This window comes from Eschrichtius robustus, chromosome 17 (assembly GCF_028021215.1).
Source record: "Eschrichtius robustus isolate mEscRob2 chromosome 17, mEscRob2.pri, whole genome shotgun sequence".
Lineage (NCBI taxonomy): Eukaryota > Metazoa > Chordata > Mammalia > Artiodactyla > Eschrichtiidae > Eschrichtius > Eschrichtius robustus.
In genome coordinates, this window is record NC_090840.1 from 8,842,818 (window position 1) to 8,860,968 (window position 18,151).

Below are 18,151 nucleotides of genomic sequence, written 5' to 3' on the forward strand. Positions count from 1 at the left end.
TTTCATCCCGGCCCCCGGCGACCGGGCCGGGCCGGGCCGAACAGGTGTCTGGGCCGGCGGGCGCGGGCGGGCACAGAGACCCCGGGGCGCCCCTCCGGGCCGGGGGCTCACAGCAGAGCCCCTTCGCCCCGGGCAGGCGGGAATCGGAGAGGAGGCGGCAGCGGGGAGGGCGACCCCCAGGTGGCGGGGGGCTGGAGACGCCGCGGTGCAAGGGCCCAGCTGCTCCGGCCCCGGCCCCGGCCCCAGCCCTGGCGGTGGCGCGCGGGGCCGCAGTTGGGAGGAAACTTTTGCGCCGGATCCCACCTCCTCCGCGGCGCGCCTCGCTCTGGGCTCCCGCCTACTTTTTCTTTTTCAACACTATTTAACAGAATAAGAAAAACCTTACTAAAAAAACAGGATCTTAATCTTTTAAAAACTGTCATACAACCATTAAAGAAAAATCACTTTTGTATATTCAATTATTCTGAACGCAATCATATTGCAGCTACTGCGCTCATCTGCCTACTGGCCAGTTCTTGTTGGCAAAGCTAATCTCCATCCAGGCCTGTGTGTCCTCCCGAGTTCCTGGTCACACTGGCATCTGTTCACCCCCCAAGACCCAGACCTGGGGCTCCGCTTCTCCCTGACCCAGTGTTCACTAAGTCACCTGGTCCCCGTCCTCTCTCTCCACTAGCGCTTCCCCAGGTCAGGTCCTATCACAACATCTCCTGGACTATTACTCCTTAGTTACCTAACTGCCCTCCACCAGCTTGTGGGCGCCCTCCAATGGCTTCCACCTTCCACCCGGTGCCCACCTGAGCACCCTAGCCTTTAGGCCGTGAATGACCTCAGCCAGCAGGCGTTTCAGCCTCTCTGACCCTCAGTCTCCTTGTCTGCAAGCAGGGTAATAACACCCACATGCTGGGAAAACTCGACTCCCTACCTCAGCACTTAGCAGAGTAAGTGCAGTCAGTAAAAGTGGTCTGCTTTGCCTGAAAGTCTTTTTCTAAGCGTTTCTTCTGGGCACACTGGAAGAGGAAACAACACTTTCTAGAACCCCAGAAGCTTCGTCCCTATGTGTCTAGCTCTCCTTTTCTGCCCAGAGAATGAAGATGAGAAGAAAGAGAACCTTCTGTACCCTATGCTGCCCTTTCAGCTGCTCAGAATCCTTGGTCCCCTCAACCAGGCTGAAGTTAATATCCCCACCGTGTGACGGTCAACAGAGGATCCAAGGGTACAGGGGAGGGGAGTGGCCGCACCAGGGAATTATCAGAACTTCTAGGCGCCGGACAAAAACCTACAGAGGATGGATGCAGGGGCTCTTTCATTTTCATTCTGCTCCCCAAAATGTAGCATAATAGGAAATGTTAAACAAAATAAATACACATTACCTACTAGAAATAGGTTAAGAAAGAGGTTGAAGGTACGCCTTTGTGATTTTAGTCATCAAAAATGCTATAATATTCTAAAATACTAGTAAATATAAGATGAACCAATTTTGTTATATAACAAAACAAAAAATAATATACTTCAAAATAATGACAATGTAGAGAAGAATTCTGCATTTTATTGCACTCAAATAACATTCAACAGAAGATGATTACATTATTTTTAGAAAAATCCATTGATGTTGCCCAGCTTGGCATACATCTGTGAAGACAAGGCTCATTCATTGAGATATTTGGAATTAGAAAGTATTTGAAGTTGACCACAGCGTAATGAATCCTCAATGTCCAGAGTTCTAGAGATGATTATATACAAAAATCCAGCAAAATTTATTCTACGCATTTATCAGTTCTATGTCACTCCTAAGTTTCCCTAAAAAAATATGGCTTTATAAAAAGTAGTGTTCTATAATTCACCATACGGAGTAAGAGCTTTATGAGATTTTTGAGTAGCAACTCTGTATTACCCAGATCACAGCTTTAGAAAATTATTGCTTCTTTACTAACATATTACTTTGGGTTTCACTACACTACGGTTCAGCATAACTTACTACATTGTACCGATGACCTCTAATGATAAAAATATAAAATCTCTTTGATTTTAACCCTAAAAGCAGAAAAAATGTCACTTTATCTTAAAACAATGTGAACATGATCAAGAGCTCCCTGGACACATAAATGAAACCACTTCTTAGAGTTTTTTTTTAATAGCTCAGGGTCCTTTCAAAATGAGGGTGTAGCTACCTTTTTTTTCTAACAAATGAGTATTTTCATCACGGCACCTATCTCTGAGTCACAAATTACTCACACTAAAAATAGAAGAAATGCTTCAGCGTGGAAAGGAAAAGGCTCAAACACTGTCAAACAGCAGCGGGCCTCTGGCTTGTGAGCACTTTTCACACACCCTACACATCACCAAGCCAGAGGCCCTGTGGACTTTTATACACGGAGCGGGCTTCAGCGTTGTACGGGCGTTACTTAACCAGCCAAAGGCAGAACAACCTTTACCTTATGCACCAGTAATTGGTAAGAGACTTTCTAAAATTTAAACAAATACTCACGGGACTACAGCTATTCTACAATCACTCCGAGGTGTGGAAAAGCATTTTTGCATGATGTAACAGGCCATTCCTTTCCCCTGCGTCCTAACAATAAGTTCCCCCCCTTATTTTGAAAAATAAATTAACCATGATAATTTAAACTTTTATTGAAATTTAAATTTTTTCTAATTAACAAGCTAAAAGCTACAGGAATCTCAAATGTTGAGTTTTACCCTGAATACTCGAAGCTAATGTAGCAATTTTTTATAAAGGTATTGCTGCAGATATATACAACGCAAATCTTCACAGCTAATAATGACCCCATCAGTGTTTTTAAGACACTCTTAGTGGTTTTAAATCATGTTTCACACAGTGTATACAAGTCAGCCCAACATAGTTAGTGTTAATTACGGATAAGAGATATTAAAACCCTGCCATGACAATTGCTGCTACATCATCAATACGATTATTAACTATTGTCTGAAAAACACATAAATGCAGGTAAGACTAAAAGCTGTGTCACAAAAGGAAAAAGAAAAGAAATCCAATGGATCCACTAAGGCTATCAGAAAAGGACATGCAGGAATGTAACATCACATGTGATTTTTGTTTCTAAAAAAAAATACACTAAAATGCCAGTGGACTATGGTTCATTCAAAACATCTTTAGTGTTCATTCCCAAAGATCTTGGTCTGCTCAGAAATTACTTCACAAGATCTATCCCAGCCATCTTTTGCAGCGTATGGGTAAACTGGTCCTCCTGTGGTGGTAGGGGCAGCCTTTCTGAAGCTTTAAGTATCTGCAAAAATAAGGGGAAATCTAAATTAAAGGACCAACTAGACATAGACTGTGAAACTGCTTCATTTTTACTCTACTTTTAAAAAACCCACCAACAGAAGTAAATGCTTTTTTTCTTTTTTGGATTGTTGTTGTTTTTAACAGCAACAGGGAAACAGAACGATTCACTACCTAGAGCAGTCCCTGGGGCACCTGCTACTATGAAAGTAGTTCCTACTACTTTCATTGCAAAGCTAATGAAAATCAGAGGTTCTCTAGAGCATCTGAGAATTACAACTGAATTTTAAAATGTCAGTCTTTTGAGAAATACAAGCATTAAATTTCTCCCATCAATGTTTTCACTGTATTAAAAAGAAATGCAGGGCTTCCCTGGTGGTGCAGTGGTTGAGAAACTGCCTGCCAATGCAGGGGACACGGGTTCGAGCCCTGGTCTGGGAAGATCCCACATGCCGCGGAGCAACCGGGCCCGTGAGCCACAACTACTGAGCCTGCGTGTCTGGAGCCTGTGCTCTGCAACAAGAGAGGCCGCGACAGTGAGAGGTCCGCGTACCGCGATGAAGAGTGGCCCCCGCTCGCCGCAACTAGAGAAAGCCCACACACAGAAACGAAGACCCAACACAGCCCAAAATAAATAAATAATGAATTAATTTTAAAAAAAAAAGGAAATGCAATGGGGAGGGAACCTAGTATGGCATTTGAAACACAAATATAGGAAGGATTTTCAAGGGGCAACAGGATACTGTAAGTTGCAGTTAAAATATATTACTTTAATAATCTTATATCAATTTTAATGTTACTGAAGATATAAGTGGTTGGTAAAAAAAGTATACACTATTTTAAAAGAAGTAAAATTCATTCTGTCCAACTTTCAACAAATATTTTCTTATTCCGAACTCTAGTGTCTGATTTATTTTACTACCACAGCATTGGATCTATGTTACAATTAGAGTAAAAAAGGAGTTTCTGCACATAAAGGCCCAGTCAAATTTTGATACAATTTCTAAAGCTGGATTGTGATCCATCCTTCCTTCCTCCCTCCCTCCCTTCCTTCCCTATGTATCTGTCTACATGTGTGCATACGTGTGTGTGTGTGTAACCAGAAATTTTTATATAAGCAGAATTATTTGGTGCTAATGAGAAGTAACTGGAAATTATATGTATACTTTTGTACATCCAACAGAAATGAATGTTTGTCTACCAAAAGACATGTATAAGAATATTCATGGCCGCTTTCTTCATAATAGCCCCAAACTAGAAATAGTCCCTGCAGCCATAAACATAAAAAGGAATTTTTAAATGGAATATTACAGTAAATAGCAGTGATAAAACCAATAACTATAAATATCAAAGTGGATGAAACTCACAGTCATAAAGATGAGCAACAGAAAACAGGCACAAAAAAAGTGTATATATGTATGTGCGTGTTTACTTGCGGTTCTATTCAATCAAATTCAAAGGCGGGCAGATCAATCTATGATGACACAGGTCAGAACAGTAGTTACCTTTTGTGGGTGCGTTACTGGGGGAGGGGAGAGGGAGAGACCTCCAGGGGCTAGAAGAACTCTGCGTAGTGGGTATAAGAATGTATCACACGTACAAGTCCATCAAACTGTACCCTCAACATGTGAGCACCTCCCTGTGTGTAAATTACACCTCAACAGAAAGTTTTAAAAGATGCGTTTGACCTTAGGTTCTCTTAGAATTTAACCATTAGCTGGAGTGTGAGGGATAAGCATTTCTGTAACCTGTGCAATCAAAAATCCTGGAGACCATGGGAACTTATTCAAAGTATGAGTACTGGTAACAAGGCAAATAACGTTAAAGCTCAGTTACAGTTTTGAATGACTCAAATTATGCCCCTACATATTTGAAGACGTCTCCACTCAGAAGTAGTCCACCAAGCTGCAAACCCAGCATCTCCAAATTCAGGCCAGTGGTCTCTGCTACCCTCTGTTCCTCCCGCCTTCTGTATCTCCATTAAGGTTCCATCATCCATCCATTCAAGCCAGAAGCACAGGAATCAAGCTTGACTCTTCCCCCTCAACCAGCCCCTCTCCCACCAAATTACCTCCACCTCCAAGGTCCGTGAAATCCATCCCTGCTCTGTATCCCTGCTCTGCATCCCTGCCACCAGTTCCAGGTCCCATCATTTCTGCTTAGATGAACACATCTGCCCCCTGACTGGTCTCCACCTCCTCACGGGACTCCTCTGTTCAAATGTGGATCTGATCATACGACTCCTCGGCTTGGAGTTTTTCTGCTGCTTCCCTGCATTTTCAGGCCCACATTCAAATTCTCAAACATCGTTTATGGGATCCTCCGAGAAGCGCCGCCTGCCCATCCACACTGTCTTCTTACACCTGTACCTGGCACACCACCTTGGTCTTTGTGCTGCAAGCACTTGCCGTGCCCACCCCCGACGTGCCAGCTCCTTCACTTCCAGCAGCTCCTCAAGGCTCCGCTCCAGCACGACCACACGTGGGAGGCCTTCCGCACGCTTGCACTCCGGGTCCCAAAGTCGGGTTAGTTCCCCCTCCTCCCGGTGCTGCCTTGTGTACCACTCTGAGAAGCTAATGACGCCGTACTGGTTGTTACCCCCAGCTGTACACCCACAGGTCTGTGAACCGCTACAAGACAGGGACTGTATTGTTCACTGTGTGTCTTCACTGTCCGGGGCAGAGCCTGTACCGTAGGAGTTGCTTGATACGTATTTCTTGAATAGATGAATGATCAAATCAGTAACAATGATATGCGTATTAGGCACTTACTACCATAAGCTAAGACCTCTAGTGCTGACAGCGTAAAGCTGGTTGTGCGTCTTACTGGTCAGTGTTAGAAAATGCTGGGTGACAGGGGAGTCATGAGTGACAGCTCTGGACAGATGCAACGGAGTGAAACCATCACCCCTGCTAGAATATTCAAACGTGAGATGAGTTACAAATGTTATCTCCATTTTCAGAGAGACAAGAGCAAGGAGACCTACCCAGAAACACAGATGCTCACATATCTTCATTTCAAACAGCATGATTATCATCACAAGACGTAACTGTTAAGTTTTTTTTCTGGCGTGCCATGACAGAAAAATTGTTAAAGGAACCAGTTAGTCAAATGGCCTTAAAGTATTGCTTGGCAGGAAATTTAATTTCCTAAGCGATTCCTTCATAAGCCATTCAATTTGTGCTATGTATGTTTATGCTGTCATATTGCTAGAAATATGCTGTATGATTTCAAGTAAAAATATGACTTTGAGGACAAAGGTGAAAACCCACTAAAGGAGCAGAGGTTCCAAAATCAATTTTTTAAAAAAACACGGTATTCAGAATGATTGACTTCTAATATCAGAATGATCAGTTCTTAGGATTGACTTTTTACATCCTTGCCAAAAGTATGCCAGCAAAGCACTGATAAATTTATAAATATAAACAAAAGATGGCAAAGTTTAAATTATTGGACAACTAAGTTTTCCACAATGGATCATAATTAATCTTCAACATTTCTGAGTCTTAAGTGAAGTGCTAATGCATGTTAAGAAAAAGATGCCAAAGAATACAATATCTCTGCTTTTATCACATCAAAACGGCTCTCAAAACGCATCAGCTTTTAGGCCTTCATTTATGTGAAATCCTCTAGAGCACAGAAGCTGAGTATGTGAACTCTGGAGCCAAAATGCAAGAATCGAACTCAGCTCTCCCACTTGTCAGCTCTGAGACGTCAGACAGGTTCCTCTGCCTTGCTGTGCCTCAGTTTTCTCATCTGTAAAATGGAGATAACAGCATGTCTACCTCTTGGGCTACTGGAAATATTTACTAAGGGAGTTAATTCATGTGTGTGTCTAGAATAGCATGACATACATAATGCTTAATAAAAGTTAGCACTGCCTCCTGGTAGGTGGCTAGATACAATAGTAAATTAAGACAATTCCCACCCCATGGGATTATCACAACGATAAGTAAGTATGTTATTATGAACTTTAATGCGCAATATTAAGATTGTACAACAATCTTAGAAATCTTAGAATTCTTAGAAAGATCGGGGAAGGCAAAGTAATTATCAGTTAGATTCTGAGGGCCAGGAAAAACCGATATCCAGCATTTTGCAGAGGGCCTCAGTTTGCATTTTCCACTGAATAAGAAATTTTAAAGATTGAAAGGTAGTAAGGAAATGGGTCCCACAATTGTTTTCTCAGTTCCTGCATCACACAGTTCAACACTGTTGCAAAAGCAGTCACCTTACTGTACAAAATAGAGACTGATTTATGAATATTATTCTTTTGTAAGATTGAATAATTTAAAAAATGTAATATAAAGTAAGACTAAGAAGATAATAGGAAATAAGCAAACCCAGTGCAATCATTACAAATAATTATTGCTGACTCTCCGCCTCATATCCTCTTTGGTAAAGGTCAAACTACAGCCGTGCGGTGCATCACTCAAATTTTTATGACACCAGAATGTAAGACAAATGCATTACAACTGACAGGTTACAACTCCTGGACCAGGTCTTTCAGAATTTAGCTTCTCTTGATCCACCTCAAAGATCAGGTTAATTAATTACTAAACAATAAGAGCCACAGCCACCATTTACTGGGAGCTCATTGTGTGTCAGGAGGTATGCATATGAATCAAATCTTTATTTTCATTTACTTCAGCTGTTAAACATCTCATCAAAAAAAGCACCTTAGGCTTCCCTGGTGGCGCAGTGGTTGAGAATCTGCCTGCCAATGCAGGGGACACGGGTTCGAGTCCTGGTCTGGGAAGATCCCACATGCCACGGAGCAACTAGGCCCGTGAGCCACAATTACTGAGCCTGCGCGTCTGGAGCCTCTGCTCCGCAACAGGAGAGGCCGCGATAATGGGAGGTCTGCGCACTGCGATGAAGAGTGGCCCCCACTTGCCACAGCTAGAGAAAGCCCTCGCACAGAAACGAAGACCCAACACAGCCATAAATAAATAAATAAAATAAAATAAAAAATTAAACTTTAAAAAAAAAAAAAAAAAGCACCTTATTCCAGCCCCCCAACCACTTAGTATTTTGTATTTATGTTCCAAGGAAACTCTTGGGCTTCATTTATAAATCACCAAAGTAGAAGCACAGAACTTTCTGGTCAGAAAATAATATTACGTTTCATACCTTCATTCAAGTCAGATAAATATTAAAAAAATATCAACTATAACTAGAAAAATGTCAGTGTTGTAGAAACTCGTTATTTTTAGGATTACTTATAAAACAATTTTCTTTAGAGGAATGGATAGTAATCAAAATGCAAATTCAGTAACCTGCCCTGCATCCTCAGGTTAGAAACAAGGCGCTCTGTGAAGCACTGCTCAACAACAAAGAGGAAATTACAAAAGCAGGACAGAAACATCAACCTTCCTTGCTCAGTGCATCTTTCCTAAACACAAAATATACATATATGCCCAGCAGTCATCTTGTAAAAGATCAATTTCTCCATGGATTTCTTTTCTCATTCATATCACAATACCAACAATGCGGTTCCTTTAGTATTCGTATATATTCTAAATGTACAACATACAACAACTATCAAAATCTAAAACATCCCAACTGTTAAATAAACAAATATGAGCTGTGGTGTAACTAAAAATACTCTTTGATTATAAAAGGTTTTTCTCCTCTTGAAATTTAGTATTTCAATAAATTTTGGAAGGCACAATTATTTCTACCAAAATCAGTAATACAAATGTACATCATCGCTACAAAATTCACATTAAGCATAATGTGAAAAATGTGAGTAAAAATTGAACCAATAAATGACACAGAAAGAAAACAAATGGAAATAAAACACAGAAACAAGAAGAAATACATTTAGGAAAGAGGTGTTGGAAAATCCTCTCCTAATGAAACATTTTTTTCCCACTTTGAAAGCAAGAGGTTTCTATGTTAATTTCCGATTGCAGGTATGGTTAATGTCACCTCTAAAACGCATTTGAAAGCACAGGCCTTGGTTGAACTCATTGATGATGAGTTTAAACTCACTGATGATGAAAGGGACATGCGGGGGAAGGGAGGAAAACGCAGAGGGACGGGTGTAGCACAGTGGGCTGGCAGCAAGGACTGCCTGGGTCACGCGGGGCACAAGGGTGTTCTTGGGGAAGACAGGGGGAGAAGGAGGACCAATGTCACTAATTTAAGCACTATTAAACTTTTATCTGAAGGCAAGTCTGATTCCACATCCTCCATCAAATAGCCTGTCAATCAAAAAAAAGGAAAAAAAAAGCTTCCCTAACTTCCACTACTATCAACATCTATAATGGCAAAAATCATACAGTACTTTGATCATGAATACTCCTCAAATTCTAGCTCAACAAATATGTACTAGACTCAGTCTGATGTCTATTTCCCATTACTTTGGCTCAACTGACGAAAACACAGAACATTTTCTTTTTAAATTTAGGTATAATTAATCCTCCTCTCTCGGGAATTCTACTCTTCATAGAATCATTCCATCTAGTGTATCAGCAGCATCTTTTAAATTAAACAAAAAAGGAAAAAGCAATGCATCTGACAAAATGCCATACCTGGTGGTACTTCTCGCTGTTCCTCTGCAGGGGGCACGTGCACCTCTAAAATAAATAATAAATAAATCATAAATCATAAAACACTGCATTACAGATTGCTGACCAGTGTTTAAAATACAGACCACTGATCTTTAAGTTACAGTGATCATTTTTACAGACCTTTTGGGTGTTCAACTGCAATTATCATAAAACATTAGGTTTCTCCACCATCCCAACAAAGAAGAATTAGCTATAACTTCGTAAAATGTTGTATATTTCTCAACTGTCCTGAACTACAGGCTTTAAAACATTATCTGCCTAACTGACTGACCTCAAAACTCACAGTCTGGCAAAGGAGATACGAACTAAAACCTAAGTTTTCACCACAATTTTGCATCAGACTTGATAAGAAAGCTGAGGAAAGACATTTAAAGCATCTCGTTTCTTGTTAATGGCACAAAAAGTTAAATTGAAACGAATCTTAAAAATATATCACTATCTTTAATAAACTTGCTTTTGAAAAATAATACTCAAGGTAACATATTCTAAAACTAGCCAGAAATGTGGATATGAATTTTAACATCTAGTCTTTTTCCTTGCCTACTTCAACCTACTTACAACTAAAGAAATTGTAAGCCTCACCACTCAACAGTATAATGATATACTGACCTGATTCACTCTATAAAATTATATCACATGTTTACATCTTCATCCCTAACAACCCCTGTAACATTACCCTAATCGAGAGGTAAGATTGTATCTGCTTTCCCTTTGCTCAAGATTTGTAACAGGCTTTGGTCAAAAGAAGGAATTTTTATTAGCATTTTCTAAAACTCAAAATATTTATGCAGCTATTTTAATCATTTTTCTTCTTGCATTATTTTGCTTCTACTTTTAGGAATGATACATGCTCAAAACAGTTGGAAATATTTTAGATAAAAGTAAAAGGGAAACAGAAAAATATCACACATATTCTCCCTGAACCCTGTTAAGCTTCTGGAAGAGTTCCTTCTTCTAGTGGCAGTACCATGAATGTTTACTAGCTTTCTGTGTTGTGACTGGCTTGTTAATGGTTTGCCTATTTATTTGGTTCTTAATAATCTAGAGACATGTTAGCACTTTACCAACCTGACCAATATTTTTCTAAGAATTTCTTTCACTTTTGTCATTTTAGGTATATTTGAAAAACTTGTATGCATCATAAAGTATTAACCACATCCGTTGTTATTTTCATCCCTGATGTTATACTAAGAGAGACATTATTGTGATAAATTTTCATCCAAATTTATTCTGAAAAAATGTACATTTAACAAACTTATCTGAAATGTATTTTGGTAATGATATAACGAGAATTTTTTAAAAGAAATAATTTGTTATATTAGCACAACCTGTAAGTTTTGCCTATTGATACAGCCTACTTTGTCTTACTCCGGGACTTTGTAAACCCACCTCAGTATGGCTTTGACTCCCATCAATTTACTCAAATAGCTTTTGCTAAGATCACCGGCATTCTCCACGTTGCCAAATGCAATCGGTGCTTCGCAAGCCCTGGAATTCCAACGGCAGCAGCACAGAGCACACTCCTTCCTGCCTTTTGCTCTTTCCCATCCTTCCCTACTGGTTTGCTCCTGTCTCACTGGCTATGCATGCTCCCTCAAACCTCACAATGTTGGGATTCCTTAGAGCTCAGTCCTGGAACTGCTGGTCTACTCCCTCTGCACTCACCTCCAAAATGATCTTATCTATTTCCATGGAATTGACACCATCTCCATGGTGATGGCTCCCAAGCGTTCCTATCCATCTCAGATCTCACCCATCTAGCTCAGATTGGCATATCCAACTCCCTACTTGACACTTCCACCTGGGTATCTCACATAATTCCTGAACATAAAATATCTAATATGGAATCCTTGATTTTCTTCCCTAAACCAGGAAAGAAAATCATTTCTTCTCAGTAAACAGCCTTAACATCCAACAGTTATTTAAATCAAACCAAAAGCCCCCTTTATTCCTCTTTACTTCACAACCATCAGAAAGTTCCATCAGTTGTAATTCTAAAATACATTCCAAGTTTAAAACTTTCCCCTCCATTTCCACTTCATGGTTTTCCTCCAGGCCACCATGATCCCTTCTCTGGATTAGGACACAGTAATTTCCTAACAAGGTGGTCCCTGCTTCCCTTCTCGCTCCATCCAATCCATTCTCTAACAGTACAAGTAATTTTTCAAAACATAAATCAGATTATGTCATATCTCACAAGTATTTCCATAGATTCTCACTGTACTTAGAAAAAAATCCAAATTCCTTACTAGGTCCTCCAAGGCCCCAAATGATCTGTCCCATCTCTTTACTGCTTAAGCCAATTCAAATTCACTTTTCTGTTACCTGCAGCAGAAAGTAACCTTACTGACACAGAAGGGTTTAAGCACAGGCCTGACATAGCCAGATGTGTACTTCTGAAGAGATCATCCTAGTGACACTGTGAAAGATGGATTTGAAGGGGACAAGCGTGGAGTTAAGAAGACTAGCTAGAAGGCTACTGCCATTGTCCAGGAAGATGATGAGGGGCTGAACTAGACTACTAGAGCTTCAGACGAAAGAATGAATTTGAGAAATGTTTAAGTAGACTATTCAACAGGACTTGGGATTAGCTATAGAGAGAGGGGGAGAGGAGACAACACCCACATTGCTGGTTTGGGAACCCGAGTACTTATTGATGCAACCAGCCAAGATGGGGGAAGACAAGGGAAGAGAAGTTTGGTGGGCGAGTGAAGATGACGAGTCTCCTCTCTCTGTCCACTCAAGTGCCGCAGGAACGTAGAAACTGCAGGTTGGGCCAGAGGCGCACAATCCAGAGCCCCACTGCCCAGCAGAAGGAATTCCCTGAGCAGCCTGTTACGCCCTCTACTGGCGGATCAAAAGGCTTACGAAAAAACTGTATTTTCTTTTTTCAGTTCATCCCTAATGATTTTTTTTTTAACATCTTTATTGCAGTATAATTGCTTGACAATGGTGTGTTAGTTTCTGCTTTATAACAAAGTGAATCAGCTATACATATACATATATGCCCATATCTCCTCCCTCTTGCGTCTCCCTCCCACCCTCCCTATCCCACCCCTCTAGGTGGTCACAAAGCACCAAGCTGATCTCCCTGTGCTATGCGGCTGCTTCCCACTAGCTATCTGTTTTACATTTGGTAGTGTATGCCACTCTCTCACTTCATCCCAGCTTACCCTTCCCCCTCCCCATGCCCTCAAGTCCATTTTCTATGTCTGCATCTTTATTCCCATCCTGCCCCTAGGTTCTTCAGAACCGTTTTTTTTTTTTTTAGATTCCATATATATGTGTTAGAATATGGTATTTGTTTTTCTCTTTCTGACTTCACTCTGTATGACACACTCTAGGTCCATCCACCTCACTACAAATAGCTCAATTTCATTTCTTTTTATGGCTGAGTAATATTCCATTGTATATATGTGCCACATCTTCTTTATCCATTCATCTGTCGATGGACACTTAGGTTGCTTCCATATCCTGGTTATTGTAAATAGAGCTGCAATGAACATTGTGGTACATGACTCTTTTTGAATTATGGTTTTCTCAGGGTATATGCCCAGTAGTAGGACTGCCGGGTCATATGGTAGTTCTATTTTTAGTTTTTTAAGGAACCTCCATACTGTTCTCCACAGTGGCTGTATCAATTTACATTCCCACCAACAGTGCAAGAGGGTTCCCTTTTCTCCACACCCTCTCCAACATTTATTGTTTGTTGATTTTTTCATGATGGCCATTCTGACTGGTGTGAGGTGATACCTCATTGTAGTTTTGATTTGCATTTCTCTAATGATTAGTGATGTTGAGCATCCTTTCATGTGTTTGTTGGCAATCTGTATATCTTCTTTGGAGAAATGTCTATTTAGGTCTTCTGCCCATTTTTGGTTTAGGTTCTTTGTTTTTTTGATATTGAGCTGCTTGTATATTTGGGGGATTAATCCTTTGTCAGTTGCTTCATTTGCAAGTATTTTCTCCCATTGAGAGGGTTGTCTTTTCGTCTTGTTTATGGTTTCCTTTGCTGTGCAAAAGCTTTTAAGTTTCATTAGGTCCCATTTGTTTATTTTTGTTTTTATTTCCATTTCTCTAGGAGGTGGGTCAAAAAGGATCTTGCTGTGATTTATGTCATAGAGTGTTCTGCCTATATTTTCCTCTAAGAGTTTTATAGTGTCTGGTCTTAACATTTAGGTCTTTAATCCATTTTGAGTTTATTTTTGTGTATGGTGTTAGGGCGTGTTCTAATTTCATTCTTTTACATGTAGCTGTCCAGTTTTCCCAGCACCACTTATTGAAGAGGCTGTCTTTTCTCCATTGTATATTCTTGCCTCCTTTATCAATGATAAGGTGACCATATGTGCGTGGGTTTATCTCTGGGCTTTCTATCCTGTTCCATTGATCTATATTTCTGTTTTTGTGCCAGTACCATACTGTCTTGATTACTGTAGCTTTGTAGTACAGTCTGAAGTTAGGGAACCTGATTCCGCCAGCTCTGTTTTTCTTTCTCAAGATTGCTTTGGCTATTCAGGGTCTTTTGTGTTTCCATACAAATTTTGAAATTTTTTGTTCTAGTTCTGTGAAAAATGCCATTGGTAGTTTAATAGGGATTGCACTGAATTTGTAGATGGCTTTGGGTACTATAATCATTTTCACAATTTTGATTCTTCCAATCCAAGAACGTGGTATATCTCTCCATCTGTTTGTATCATCTTTATTTTCTTTCATCAGTGTCTTATAGTTTTCTGCATACAGGTCTTTTGTCTCCTTAGGTAGGTTTATTCCCAGGTATTTTATTCTTTTTGTTGCAATGGTAAATGGGAGTGTTTCCTTAATTTCTCTTTCAGATTTTTCACCATTAGTGTATAGGAATGCAAGAGATTTCTGTGCATTAATTTTGTATCCTGCTACTTTACTAAACTCATTGATTAGCTCTAGTCGATTTCTGGTAGCATCTTTAGGATTCTCTATGTATAGTATCATGTCATCTGCAAACAGTGACAGCTTTACTTCTTCTTTTCCGATTCAGATTCCTTTTATTTCTTTGTCTTCTCTGATTGCTGTGGCTAAAACTTCCAAAACTATGTTGAATAATAGTGGTGAGAGTGGACAACCTTGTCTTGTTCCTGATCTTAGAGGAAATGGTTTCAGAAAAACTATTTCTAATACAAAAAAGGCAAAGCCAAGTTGCATATTGTGAGGTTAGTTCTTCTATATATAACAGTATATGTGGGGTGGGTTGGATGAAGTTCTTTCTAGGGATTCTGAGTTTCCATTTTCTAATTCTAATTGAATAAAAAAACAGACTCAGTTATATTTTCCATAGAGAACTGAGTAATAGGAGGTGGGAGAAAACCTGAGTGCCATCCAGCCTGCTCCATGGATGATCAGCTTAGACAGAGCGGCCCACAGCTCCTGTGCTGGGGTCTCTCCCAGCAGCTAAGTGGACAATGAGGGCAGTTCTAGCATCCCCTCTCCTCCTCGCCCCTTCCCCCTCCCCACCTTCTCCAATTCAGTTGACTGTACTCTGTCTAACCAAGCTCAGAAGCAGTAACATTTAATCTGAAAACTGACAATTAGTGGCTCATAAATGAATTCTAAGATTAATCTCATGAGCAAAATTCCCCATGACATGTTCCTTGTGAGCACACAGACTCCAGGGTCAACTGCCGGCCCCAACGCTGGGTTGAAGACCAGCCCGGCCACTCTAGCTGGAACCCGGGCAGCCACCTGACCTCACCTCAGGCTTTCAGCCCTTCATTTGTAAAGTAAGTACAATGCTATTTGCCCCGCCTCCGCTTCAGTGTCTATGGTGAGAAACAATGGAAACAGTATATGGGAACGAGCTTTGCAAACTGTTATGAACTACAGAAATCTAAGTCGTGTCGAAGCACCACTATGTAATATATGTAACAAGTTTTATTTTTCTGAAACAAATCCTTCAGGTTCAAAAGAAGTTTTTTCCAGCTGAGTAACAATGTAAAGGACGCAACTATGAACATTGTGGTTCATGACTCTTTTTGAATTATGGTTTTCTCAGGGTATATGCCCAGTAGTGGGATTGCTGGGTCATATGGTAGTTCTAGTTTTAGTTTTTTAAGGAACCTCCATTACTGTTTTCCATAGTGGCTGTATCAATTTACACTCCTACCATTTCAACCCACCTCTGCCCATGGATAACTCCTTCTCACAAGACCACCTCCTCCTATTTAGGGTGGCCCTCCTCACCCTAACAAGTTACTTTCTACTATACGATCCTGCTTTTATCTCCATCACTGCACTTCTCATAATCTTTAATTACTTCATCATCTCTTTGGCCACTAGAGTTCCAGCCGCAGTGAAAACAGAATTCCAACTCTCTTATTTGCTCTTGCCCTCCTAGCCCTTGAGCACTATATAAAGACAGCAAATAGTAAGTGTGCAATAAGTGCTTGTTGAAGAAATGAACATAATTTTAATGTAAAAAGTAAAACCATGCCTATAAAATTAACTTACCTTCTAAAATTGTGTTTGAGTCATCTACAGCATTATCTAAAAAAAAGCAAACATGTCTTACATTAACTCATCTTCACTAGGTCCTTAAATGAACATATCCACTCAGAGACCTAAATTTGGCTCTTTTTAGATTGGGGCTTCTTATAGAGACACTCACTAGAATATCAACTTTAATTTCTAAATTATATTCAAAGAATACATTAATAGGCTGGTATTATCCCTGCTGACATAAAACTTACACCATAAACAGGGAATAAACATAACAACATGATCCAATTACTTCCTTGGTGACTTGAGAATGTCTTGTATTTCTGACTGAATCTATCTTTTTTTTTCCACATCTTTATTGGAGTATAAATGCTTTACAATGTTGTGTTAGTTTCTGCTGTATAACAAAGTGAATCAGCTATATGTATACATATATCCCCATATCCCCTTCCTCGTGAGCCTCCCTCCCACCCTCCCTATCCCACCCCTCTAGGTGGTCCCAAAGCATTGAGTTGATCTCCTTGTGCTATGGAGGCTTTGTTCCACAAGCTATATTCATTTTCACAAATACAAGGGGAGCTGACTTTCAGGAAACATCTGCTTAGACAAATACCTTACCTGAAGTTTCTGTCCCTTCATTTTCCGATGGCTCAAACGCTGCAAAATACACAGAAAAAATAATCCTTTAGCACCGTATAACTCCCATTAAAACACAACATTTGCTGTATGGTTCAATGTCTAATTTATCCTTGAACCTCTGGGTCTCAGTCACTGGCAAGCGGCAGGTTACAGAGTAGAGCCGGGAAGAGTTTGGTCTGCAGTAAAACAGGCCTGGATTCAAGTTGCAGGGCAGCCACTTTTAGCCAGAGGAGCAATTATACATGCTTCCTTCTTGTAAAATGGGGAAAATTAAAGTTCCTCCCCAGTCACTTTTTACCTGGATCCAGTAATTTGTTTACCCCGGGGTGATACTGAATTTCATTTTTTTATTTGCTTCATGACTGTAGTGGAGGCTCTGAGTTACCCGTGGCTCAACCCGCTTATCACGCTGGGTCCAAGTTTTTACCAGGCAGATTCTCTACTTTGCTTCGGGAGCAATGCTCAGATCTTTCACCTGGGGCAAACGGCCCTGCCTCCAGTCCCTGAGAGAGAGGGTTCTGCGGGCAGGTCTTAATCCACTATCTTGACCACGGCCCAGGCTCATCTCTCTCTGCTCCACTGCGAAGGAGGCCCTCGTCTCGGCTGCGGTCTCCCCTCATGCCTGGCTGGCTCATCACTTTCCTAGTCAGCCTGATCCCTATTTTTCCATCTTCCAAAATGCCTGAAAATTTCTGCTACCCTAAGAGCAAACTGTGTTGTTTTTCTAGCACGGTTACAAATATATTCTCCTTGTTCATTTAATAAAGAAAAACGTTTGAACATCTACTGTGTTTCAGATATTTTTACTAGTGCTCGGGGAGAGCAAGGGACAATTTTTAACAGATCATTTTCTACCCTTTTGGTGGCATTTGGAAGACAAAGGAGCAGTGAATGTTTGCTCACTCTGTCACCCTGAACGGTGCCTGCATTTAATATGCTCAAGTCTATCAACTGAAAAACAAATAAACAAGTCTTTTCTTTTTGTTGTTATTTTAATTTTATTCATTTATTTATTTAGTAAGTCCTTTATTTTTTATTGAAGTATAGTTGATGTACAATGTTTCAGATGGATAGCAAAGTGATTCAGTTATACATATATGTGTGTGTGTGTGTATGTGTGTATATATTCTTTTTCAGATTCTTCTCCATCATAGGTTCTCCCTGCCCTCTCCTTCCTTCATTTCACAATCTAATTTCTTCAGAGTCA

The 18,151-nt window shown here is 40.3% G+C and overlaps 1 protein-coding gene across 3 annotated transcripts in view; it reads right to left on the reverse strand.

Moving 5' to 3' along the window:
- ASPH (aspartate beta-hydroxylase) overlaps nt 1–18,151 on the reverse strand; it is a 220,290-nt gene that overhangs the window by 113,911 nt on the left and 88,228 nt on the right. For all 3 annotated transcript variants that reach the window (XM_068525742.1, XM_068525741.1, XM_068525743.1), the window contains 3 exons: nt 16,924–16,962; nt 16,318–16,353; nt 9,799–9,843 (listed from right to left, as the gene is read on the reverse strand). In XM_068525742.1, coding sequence (XP_068381843.1) covers nt 9,799–9,843; nt 16,318–16,353; nt 16,924–16,962 — 120 coding nt within the window. The remainder of the gene's footprint in view (nt 1–9,798; nt 9,844–16,317; nt 16,354–16,923; nt 16,963–18,151) is intronic.